Raw genomic sequence first — 11,684 nt, forward strand, 5'->3', positions numbered from 1 at the left:
CCAACCTTATTTTCTCTCCCATACCCCTTTATTAGGCTTTTTATTTATGAGAACCCCCTCCTTTCAATTTGAAATACCCACAGTACTTACACGTGGAGTGAAAGTAAGCGTTATGCCTGTCCTTATACAGGTATTAAGGAGTAGCAGAGGAATAGTGTGCGGTCAGGAATCAGGTTCCTCTGTGTCTGGCCGCTAGCTGTGTGTCTGGGGTTCCCGCTAACACCTGTAGGATTAATGCCGCTGTTACCTTCACCCGTGTTAGTACTGGGCAGTTGAACACTGATGTCTGAGGGCAGGGTGGGTAGCTCCCGGTGGATTACTGTTCGGGCAAAAGGAGACACTGACGATGCTGCAGACAGAATCAGAAGTGACACGACATGGTTCGTCTACACAGCAACGGGAGACTTCTTCTACCATCAGGAGTTTTCTTCCACCATTACCAATATTATTTTCAAGTACCCCCAACCAGTCTGTAGTGTACCCCAGGTTGGGATTTACTTCTCAAGTGCCGAATCCTAGCCATCCTAACCCCAAATGTCATAAAAAAGTCAGCCTTTTTTTGCGATGACTGTTTGAACGTTGATCTTTTGACACTGTTGACCTATTGACTGTCAACCATCTGATGTCAACAGATTGACTGTCTGTCTTTCATTTGAATATAGAAGGAAGCAGACCAAATTCTGAATTATAGATTGTGTTTCTTTGATACACTGCGTACATACAGTGTAAGATGAACTTTTATAAAATTTACAATGTGACAATATATATTATCTTACACTGGAGTCGGAACAGTTCCTTTGCTGCCATGGCACATAAAGTATTATTTGCAATTAACACAAGTATCATGAACTGTGGATTGCAAAAATGTAGAACAGATTGTATGCTTAATTATTTAGTCACGGGTCAGGGCACCGTTCACTGCAATTCTGTTACTTTACTGTCTTATGATCTTATGTACTGTATATGGTTTATAGCATTTATTACATTTCAGATTACAGACAATGTGCCCCTGATGAGTTTATCTGCGCTGATGGGCGATGCTTGCTAAATTACCACTGGCAATGTGATGGGGACTTTGACTGTCCCGATGGATCCGATGAAGCTCCACTGAACAGAAAGTGTGTGAGTGCAGGTATGGAACGGTACTCTTATGTTTCTTCTCATCAGTATGTAGACAGCTGTATCTGTTATCAGTTAAGTCCTCTATGTGTGTAAAAACATCAGGTTCTGCAAGCAGAGGACCTAGGGGGTTATGTACCAAATGTTGGTGAGATAAAGTGGAAAGAGATAAAGGGCCTAATTCAAACTTTCAGAGGCCAGCGATCAGGTATAGGCCGCCCCATCAGACTGATATCCCACCCCATGCAAGCCTGAGAACTGCATGTGAAAATATCACAGGCCTGCGATTACTTGCAAATCCATTTACAAGATGCTCACCATCGAAAGATTTTTCCAATGTGAGCAGTCTGTGCATAGCCCAGGACTTACTCGGTGGCTGTGGTAGAAATAGGCTGTTTGGGGATGTAGCTGACATCATGTGACTTCCCCATAAATGTTTGGGCACGTCTGTGTTTTTCCTGACACTTTCAGAAATTGGTCGGTTACCACCCACAAACACTGGGTTTCTGTCAATGACCTTGCCAATGGACAGCGATAAAACATGTAGCAGGACTTTATCGCAGTATGGGTTTCCTGCATATGTACTATGAGGGGTTATTCTGACTGATTCACTCAGATGCAAAATCAAATCCTTGCGAGTCAACCAGATCCCACCTTGCGAATGGTGGTACGCTGGCCCACCATTAGCAAGGGCGATTTGCTAATGGTGGATGTTACTTCCATACATAGTAACATCCATTCGCAGCCTTGTGGGATCCGCCCACATAATACGATGGTCAGCGAAGGTGCACTCATATTAAAGTGACTCTGAAGTCACTTATATATGTGTGGCGCTCGGTGGGAAGTGGGTGGGCAGCTGACATCCACTGATGTCAGCTGCCCGCCCTTACACTCGCATCATTGGACCATTAGCATGAGAACGCCCATGAAACGCTGGGCATTCCCATATGCTAATGTGCCGGTCTGCCTCCCTCAGCCCATCCCCCCCCCCCTGCCTGCTGTCTTGGGTGCGTGTGAACAGTCTATTTGCTGTGGCCGCATGCACCTGGTGTATGCACATGCACAGAAATGTGGCTGCGCATATGTCAATCATCGGACCCCTGAATAAGGTCCTATACGCAATCTATCGATTAAACTCGCAGCCAATAAATTAAGTCTGCATTAGGCTAAAAATACCAACCAATCAGCTTCTGTCATTTTTAAAACACTTCCTGTAACATGGCAGTAAAAATCTGCTGGCTTATACTTTTTCTCTCTCCACTTTATTTCTCTCCACGGTTTGATACATCTTCCACCCTGCGAGTAGGATAGGGTATAGGCTCAATCCGCTAGCCAGGGCCTGGCTCCTGCACAATTTATGTGAGTTTGCTCATTGGTTTAGTTAAAAGCCCTATGGGGTGGTGATACAACCAAGCTTGCTAGATTCATAGTTGATCCCACCATGCTCACCTACATCATTTCATGGCACATATTGTAGGGCACTAATGTATTAGTTGTTCTGGTGCTGAACTTGCTTAATAGTTACTATACATTATATGAAATACTTACTTTTATGACTGAGTATAACAAGTAATAATACATAAGACAGATATGAGTTTAGTGCCTGATACTTGGGCCTAGCTTTTGGTGCCAAGGTGTCTTTACAGAATTGTATTAAATATAAGGATAAGTGCTTCTTTTAAGTATGGAAGTGGGAAGCCATAGTCTGCATATAGGCAAAAAGAAGTTCACCATAATACTACCACTTTTCCTTTTTGCCAAATAGCCTCAGTATGCACTTAAGTAGGAATGCTGACAATACACAACAGTAGAAATGCTGACAATACAGAATGATATAGTTGTTGCGCCGTCTACCTTGTATTTATTGATATAGTTGTTACTTGGCAATCCTGCTTCTGACCCAAGTTTTGGAACACTGTTCCAGCCCAGGTCAGATTCTGTTCATACTGCACTGGTGACCCAGATTATACCCAGGACAGAACCTTTTATACTAAATGGGTGCAGTATTTATATTCTTCCAGTGCTTGGGGATGATATCGTCTTCAAGCACATGGTTATACAGTTCTCCCTATGCTTCTAGCTGGACTCGTTGGATGACCCAAGTCACCGGTTTACACTGCCGGATTATCTGGGTCCTTCGAACATCCAAGCCGGTGCACTAACCAGGTTGGATTCTCATGACACAGGACCCTCATTCTTTTTTTTGGACCCTCTTCCACTGAGCTGTGACTTGGGTTAAACTGAACCAGGTTAATGTATCAGCGTGAAAGTGGTTTTAACAACTTATGTAGGTTTTTAGGCTAATTGTCAATCAATCAGGTTTATATCAGATTAGGCAATGCACAATATTCAAGCTTTTGCCAGGTCTTAAAGTTCTAGCCGTTCCAAAATAAATATTAGTAGTCCCCTACATCCCAATATGTAGATGGGTTCATTGGCCAGACATATTTTTTACAATGTCAATATAAGTTGATAGTCTTGGCCTGGTGCTGGTCAAATTAAGTCATAATGACCAAATTTCAATTTATGCGGCATCAATAGACACCATCATCCTAATGTGATTACGAGGGACAGCCTGATGTGTGTTCAACATGAGAACATTTGACAACCGTCACAGGTTATAATATTTGTTGGCCCTCAAACGCCGCTAATTAGTCTGCAAAGCATCAAAGCATTCTCCTTAAATGAGCACTACTATATAATGAGTCCCTATATGTTTCGCTGAGAAAATGCAAATTCTTTCCAGCGCTCTTAAGCAACTGACATTATTTTCCTCTGTTTCATGACAATTTACTTTGAAACGCTTGATCGTTAAGACACAGTAAATTCTCGTGGAAGCTTTTCAGACTGGTAATTTGCTCTTTTTTTCAGTCTTTTTTTTATGTCTTTACACCTTAGAATGTTTGTAGAGAACAACAATTAGCCGACAGCAATTTAGTTCTGCAGTTCCCCAGCAGCAAGCGAGCCCCACTTAAAGCTGCTATTGCGCATGAAAAATGGAAATAGAAACCTCTAATAAGTTAATAATCAGACATTATGATTGTGCTTCATGCTGATGCAGACTTCCGAAAAGCTAATGTTGGTAGTTTTTAGACTTGTACTGTTCTTTATTTCCAGAACAGTCATGCAATAGCTCATCTTTTATGTGTAAAAATGGGAAGTGTGTACCTGAGGGAGTTCTTTGTGACACTACGGATGACTGTGGAGATGGATCTGATGAGAGAGGCTGCCATTTAAATGAATGTTTAAGTAAGAGAGTCAGTGGTTGTTCCCAAGATTGTCAAGATCTCCCAGTTGGATACAAGGTTAGTAGTCAATATTTATAAGATTATGTTTGAAGAACACGTACGAATGAATTATTCATGGAATTAATTTGCTTTCTGAGAAGCCGCCGTCCCTTTTATCTGATGGGTGTGTTAGCAGGAGTACACAATGTGATATCTTTCTGTTAAATCTTTAAAGTATACTGGCTAAGTTACATATGCCAATTCTTAGAACAAAATGTGAGGGTTAGACAGAACCACTAGGTGGCCTTTGCTTGATCTCACAGCAGCTGTCCAGTTATCATGCTAATTGAGCTGGCAAAAAAATGTGCGCCCTCTAGTGGTTCAGTCTGCATTTATAACCTATATTCTTTCAGATATAATACAATTCTTGCAAAAAAGAAAATAGAAAAAATATTTGAAGATAGACATTTTACAAGCAATAACTAATTTTAAAACATTGTAAAAAAGCTAAGATGTTTGACAGCTTTATTCCATGTGAAGCATCACCCTATGTTTTTATGCTACTGTATGAAATGTGAAACCAATGGATCTTCTACTGTTGGTAAACTATCATCGTCAAAGCTATTTTATTACGTTGACCTGGTATATTATTCAGAGCAGCTTTGCGGTTACAAGTAAAATCCAATGCACACAAAACAGCTGAGTCACAGCCAATAAAAAATGAAGAAAACAAGTCTGTGTACAAGACTATAACAATAAATAAAAGTCTATTACAATGCTAAATAATCAATATAAGCAACACTTTTTCCTTTATACAACCAAGCTTAAATCAGGGATATTCCCAATGCTTATAAATAGAGCAAAGAATACGCACATTTCTTAATAGTGCTTTAGAGTTAAAAGCACCATTTTAACTCTAACAATAATGTACAGTATACCAGCAGGGATACTGAGGCAGATGGATGGGTCAAAGTAGAGGGACCTAAGTCCTGACAAAAGGATGCAACCAAGCTGCTCCGTTCAGATGAGATCTGAGAATTCCATGGTTATGCCCACGTACACATGTCCATATCCCTTTCATACTGTGGCCCAACATTTCAGATGGTAACCTAACCTTGTATGTTAGTAATATGCTATCAAGCTTAGTGGAGAGGTTATCAATATCTTCATAGTGCTTACTAATATGATGGGTGTGCTATAGGGGTCCGACAGTCGGGAACCCAACAGTCATTATCCCGACGTCAGGATCCCGACTGGCCGGACCCAGACAGCATGGCGAGCGCAACAAAGCCCCTTGCGGGCTCGCTGCGCTCCATGCAGCGGGCACGGTGGTTCGCTACACGAGCCACCTATTCTTTTCTTCCTCTATGGGGGTCGTGGGAAAATAGCGACGGCCGTCGGGAACCCGGCTGTCTGTGTTTTCGACATCGGGTGAATGCCTGTCAGGATCCCGACTGTCGGGACCCCATCCGGCACCCAATATAATACGGATGTGTGTCAGTGTTGCAGTGCTTTGGTATAAATGACAGACAATGTCTAGGTCAACAATCACTTGGTAGAACACTAACGGTTGACAGTGAGTAGGTCAACATCTGAAAATGGTCAACATACTCTGGGTCGACAACAAATGAAAGTCAACACAAGCAAAAGGTCAACATGAACATGGGTATCAACCAATGAGAAGGTTGAAACATGCTTGTCATGTTTTTTTGGTGTCTATGTCAACATGGGCACCGTATAATTGTACCAAGTTCCCTTCCATGGCTGGCTGTGCTTTCCATGCTTCGGGCACCCTGTTATATCCCCTCACCATGCCCACTGGTATGGTAAAGTATCGGAGTCGGTTAAAAAAAAAAACATGAAAAGCTTATGTTGACCTTTTCATGTGTAGACCATGTTTACTTTCACATTTTGCTTGTGTCAACCTTCTGTCAATGTCGACCTAGATTGTGTAGATCATTTTAGGTGTTGTCCTACTCACTGCCGACCATTAGAGGTCAACCTAGTGATTGGTATCCGACTGGATACCATTGCAGCTTAGAATCAGAAGTGTTACCATTTACATCAATTCTTAAAATGGTTCAAGTCATCTGATGGTTGAGTTTAAAGTTACTTTAAATTCATCCTAACAAGGTTTGTAAGTTAGAGATAGCCTAATGAATACGAGACTGACATGACAGTGAAGACTGAATTGGCATACTGTATCTGCTAGTTCACTGGAGATGTGTATTTAAGAACTGCAAAATAAACCACTTCAACTCTGCACAACAGCAACAAACCATTTAATAGTCTCTTACTATCATTTGTTCCTAAAGTATTTTCCTGCACGTCCCCCACCTCTGTCTCCCAATAGACCGAATCAATGCTTTTAAAGGTTACTTCATGTTCTGAAGTACTGATTCACTGTGTAACCTGTAGAGAAAAGATCAAAATGATGATGATAACCTGAAACAAATCATTCAAAGTCACAGCGGCTCTTTGTGCTGCTTGTAGTTTTCAGCTTGCCAAAGGCATTGTCTGATTTGTGCACAGGAGTCACATTGCGTGAGTTGGAAAATAAACCCATCCAGTCATACAAACTATTTTAAGTTTGCTAGATATTATTTTTCCCCTGAGGTTTTCTGCTTTTCTGGAGATATATTTATATATATATATATATATATATATATATATATATATATATATATATATATATATATATATATATATATTTTACAGGTTGAGTATCCCGTATCCAAAATGCTCGGGACCAGGAGAATTTTGGATAACGGATTATTCCGTATTTCGGAATATTTTAATATTTCAATTATGTATTTTGAAGTATCTTGCATGTATGCTGTATAAACACATAAAATACACACAAATATATTTTATTACCACATAAAATACACACAAATATATTTTATTTGTTCAAATAACAAGGTTTCAAAACCTGAAACAAAATTTGTGTACTATCTCAGATATTGAATTTGAATGCCAAGCAATCATTTTCTTGCACATATATAGTGCCAGTTACATATCATGTCACCAGTAGTGCTGTTACAAATGTCCCCAGTGAGTTTTTAGCAAAAAAATATTTTTTTTTTCACTTTCTGGAATGTATGGTTTTCGGAATAATTTGGATAACGGATACTCGGATACGGGATACTCAACCTGTATATATATATATATATATATATATATATATATATATATATATATATATATATATATATATAGTATATAGAGCCATCAAATTTCAAATTGTCACTTGTCACTCACTGGCTACACACTACAAGGGTGGTAATTTTGCCGCCAAAACTAATAGTCACTCAGACTGAAGCAAATCAATTCCCTAAGAACAAGTGCGTCTAAGGGCTCCTGCACACTGGAGTTTCCAAATAATATTCGTTAAAGTTTTTCTTTGATTTATCCGTTCAACTCATGTTCACAAAATGTAGAAGGAGCACTAGCGGTGTGCTAGTGCTCCTTCTACATTTTGTGAACATGAGTTAAAGTTATGGTGCTTGAACAAAAGACATGACATTCGATGTTAATGTATCAAGCAGTGCAAAGAGAATTGGAGAATTGGGTCAGTGGTGAAGCAACAAATCAGCTTAGATGCATTTATTCAGTGTATGCTTTAAAATTATGGTGATTAGTTGCTATGAGCACCTTCTCCACTGATCCATTTCCCTATTCCACTAAGCTTCAAAAGTGAAAAAATGGAGAGTGATAAACAACCAGCCAATCAGCTCCTGCCTGACATTTTTTAAACACAGTCTGTGACATGGCAGGTAGGAGCTGATTGGCTGGCTGTTTATCACTCTCCATTTTATCACTTTTGAAGCATGATACATCTGGCCCAGTTATCATAATCAACCTATTTGCCCTCTACTCCTAACATCTGCATCTTTTGGGGTTCTACCTTTTCAAGCAATAACATTATATACAGTAGAACACGTAGCGCCTTTATGACCAAATATATAAACAATGCTTTCAACAGTCCATGTTTGTGAGACAGAAATGAGGAAGCTGCTTAAGTAGGTTTGTGCATGAAGGAAAGTGTATTGAACATCCTTGTATGGTTAAACAGACTGATCATGAGTGTAAAAATGAATACACATTCAGAGCAGCAATAAAGCTATGTTCACACATTTATTAATGTTTTATCTTGATATGTAATTGGCTAAGGAATTTTTTTGACAGGTGCCATTGGATAGGGTGCATGATATAGATGTGCAATAAAGTCCCATAAATGGTCAGGTTGTTGAGGGATAACGCATCAAAGTCTGGATTTTTTTTTTCTTTTGGGTTGTAAATTGCAACCCTTATATCAGTTGATATAGTGATCTTTTTCTAACACTTCAGTATACAGTAAACTTTGGGGATACAATAAGATGATTGCATTGTAGAAAAAAATATATAATTTTTTTGCTCAATTTCAAACAAAACGATATACAATTATTATTTTTATTATATGGCAAAAAATGTAAAGAGATTAGTAACCTTCACAATTATGAGTTTCCTCTGTAATGTAAAACAGTAAAAATCAGACCAAAATGCAGTACATTTACCCGTATGGCTCACACATGCTCCTGAGAGAACATTACCAGTTCTGCTATAAAGATACAGAAATGAAGTGATAAAACCACATTACTGGCCCACCTCGCAGCATCAGGCTGCAGCCTCAGACAGACTTAACTTTAAGGAGGTTGTAAACCAGACATGATGGATCCACAGAGCTAAAACAAGTTCACCGCATTTATTTTCCCTGATAAAATCTATTTAACATAAAGTGAACGGTGTATAAAGCAGCTGTTTCCCACCAGTTGTTACAGAGCACCTGATAAATAATCGAGGCAATGGGGTTATTCAGACCTGATCCCATAGCTGCAAATTTGTAACGATTATCAATAGACTGCACATGCATACAGATCGTAGCTTGCATGCGCGAGGACATCCTTTTTTTATGCTGGCCATACACAAGTTGATTGACAGGAAACGATGGCCATACGCAAGTTGATTGACAGGAAATCGGAGTTTGGGGGTGGTAACCGGCCATTCTATGGGAGCATCAGGGAAACCGTAGGCGTGCCCAGGCGTTTCAGGAGAAGTCAAGTGACGTCAGCTCCTGAGATTTAGATGTAAAAGGGACAGAGTTGGAGTGGCCTACAGGAATACAGGGGAAACCTCTGGTGGGCCCCATTGTCTGAGGGCCCATCTCCTTCTCTGGTAATCTGGTTCCAGACTATAGTATATTTTCTACAGGGCATTACTATTATTATTCTAGTACATTAACATTCATGCACTACAAATATTTCCTATATATGTTTATCAAGGGACCCAGACCATGCACTCTCTAATGGTTAGCCAAACCTCTGTGGCAGACTTGCTACACACATTTACATGGGCCCCTAACACTGCAATCCCCCAGTGGGATCTTCATGTCCCAGTCCGACACTGGAGAGGGATATGTCCAGAGTCATACATATAGCCTATAAATCTGTCCAGCATTTATAGGTTATATCAGTGGTTCCCAAACTGTGTGCCGTGGCTCCCTGGGGTGCCTTGGGACACTTGCAGGGGTGCCCTGGGCTGGTGGTCCGGGACCAATTCAAATTAATTATGGTTAATTAATAATGTGCAAAACCAGTGCTGGTGGCTGCCAAAAATAAAATGTGTACAAACAGAAGCAAATCCTGTCTTTAACACATAACTGACCCTGGGAATATATATATTACATATAAACCCAATCTAATACATTATTCTGTTGTCTAGGGGGCCGTGAAAATATTTTGATACCCTTAGGGTGCCGTTATTCAAAAAAGATTGGGAACCACGACGTTATATGTATGAAACATAATAATTGAATTTGCGCCCATTGGAGTACAACACGGGTTGTTCCAGATACAAAGTTATTTGCTCTTTTTTCCTAAGCTTCCAACTCAGAATCAACCAAGTGTGTGCAGCAATGGTCTGCATTATTCCTCAAGGGCCTTAGAAAAAGTAACTTATTGTCAAATTATCTTTAAAGAGTCATGAAAGTGCAACTCTCAAGGTTACTCCCCACCAACCCCCCCACCCCACCCACACACACACACACCCCAACAGCACAACATTGCATTATCCGATGGTTGTATTTACTGTGATGACTTTAGGTGCTGTCCAGCAACATATGGCTAGCTAATTTTCTGGTTATAATACATAAGTATACTATAACAGTCTATGTTGATTATTGAATAGCCACAACAACAACAAAAAAATTCTGTGAAAAATGGGGGGTTGTCAGAAATGTTTTTCTTTTTTTAACATTACCATTAGTTTTTCTATATCACGTTTTTTCCGGATGAGAAATTTGCGGACCTATGTATTTTTTTGGCTGTGATCAGATACAAAATGCTAGATGTATCGAGCTTTAAAAAGTGATAAAGTGGAGAGTAATAAACAACCACCCAATAAGCTCCTACCTTTCATTTTTCAAAACCAACCTATAACATGACAGGTAGGAGCTGATTGGCTGGTTGTATATCACTCTCCTTATTATCACTTTTTGAAGCTTGATACATCTGGCCCAAAAAGTGTGTTGTGTGCACTGTATTTTTTTTTTCATTCGAATCACAAGAATAAAGGCAAAGGAGGAGAGATTATAAGTGTACTCTTTCCCTACTACTGTGGATGTACGATATGCTATCTTGCTGCCATGCAGTTCTAAAGGTGCCCATACACGCTGCAAAATCCAAATGCATAACGCTAGATCGCATTGCATGGCATCCGTTTTGCATGCAATGTGCGTGCGAACCGAAAGCAGTACAAAAAGTATGTGCAGCACAAACTTTTTGTACTGTGCGATGCGATGCCCGCTGGATCTCGCATCGCACTGCACGCTGCTATCGCACCGTGTATGGCCACTTTTAGGTCTAGGGTGTAAATCCTGCCAGGGATCATGCATAGGGGAGTTTTTATGTTCTCCTCTCACAATACAAAAATAAATTGGTAGTAAAATAGAGCCCTCTTTTATATTATACATACAGTATAAAGAGAAATACTACTGTGATTACACTGCTTAAAAAGCATTACACTCAGTAATTTATTTAGATTAAGTTTTTATATATATGAATATATACGTGTTTTTCCCACAGTGCCAATGCTGGCCTGGATTTCGATTAAAGAATGACGGGAAGACATGTGTAGACATTGATGAATGTTCATACGGTTTTCCCTGTAGCCAGCAATGCATCAATACATATGGGACGTACAAGTGCTTGTGTTCAGACGGGTATGAAATACACCCAGAAAATCAAAATGGCTGCAAATCTCTCTCAGGTATCACAGTGGAATTTATGTGCGATGGATGAT

The 11,684-nt window shown here is 39.8% G+C and overlaps 1 protein-coding gene across 4 annotated transcripts in view; it reads left to right on the forward strand.

Moving 5' to 3' along the window:
* The window catches only part of LRP1B (LDL receptor related protein 1B), a 1,445,580-nt gene that overhangs the window by 1,237,651 nt on the left and 196,245 nt on the right, over positions 1-11,684 (forward strand). For all 4 annotated transcript variants that reach the window (XM_083153866.1, XM_083153869.1, XM_083153867.1 and 1 more), the window contains exons 54-56: positions 992-1,132; positions 4,237-4,424; positions 11,468-11,651. In XM_083153866.1, the coding sequence (XP_083009992.1) occupies positions 992-1,132; positions 4,237-4,424; positions 11,468-11,651 (513 nt within the window). The remainder of the gene's footprint in view (positions 1-991; positions 1,133-4,236; positions 4,425-11,467; positions 11,652-11,684) is intronic.

This window comes from Crinia signifera, chromosome 7, assembly GCF_055691185.1.
Source record: "Crinia signifera chromosome 7, ASM5569118v1, whole genome shotgun sequence".
NCBI classification, from domain to species: Eukaryota; Metazoa; Chordata; class Amphibia; order Anura; family Myobatrachidae; genus Crinia; species Crinia signifera.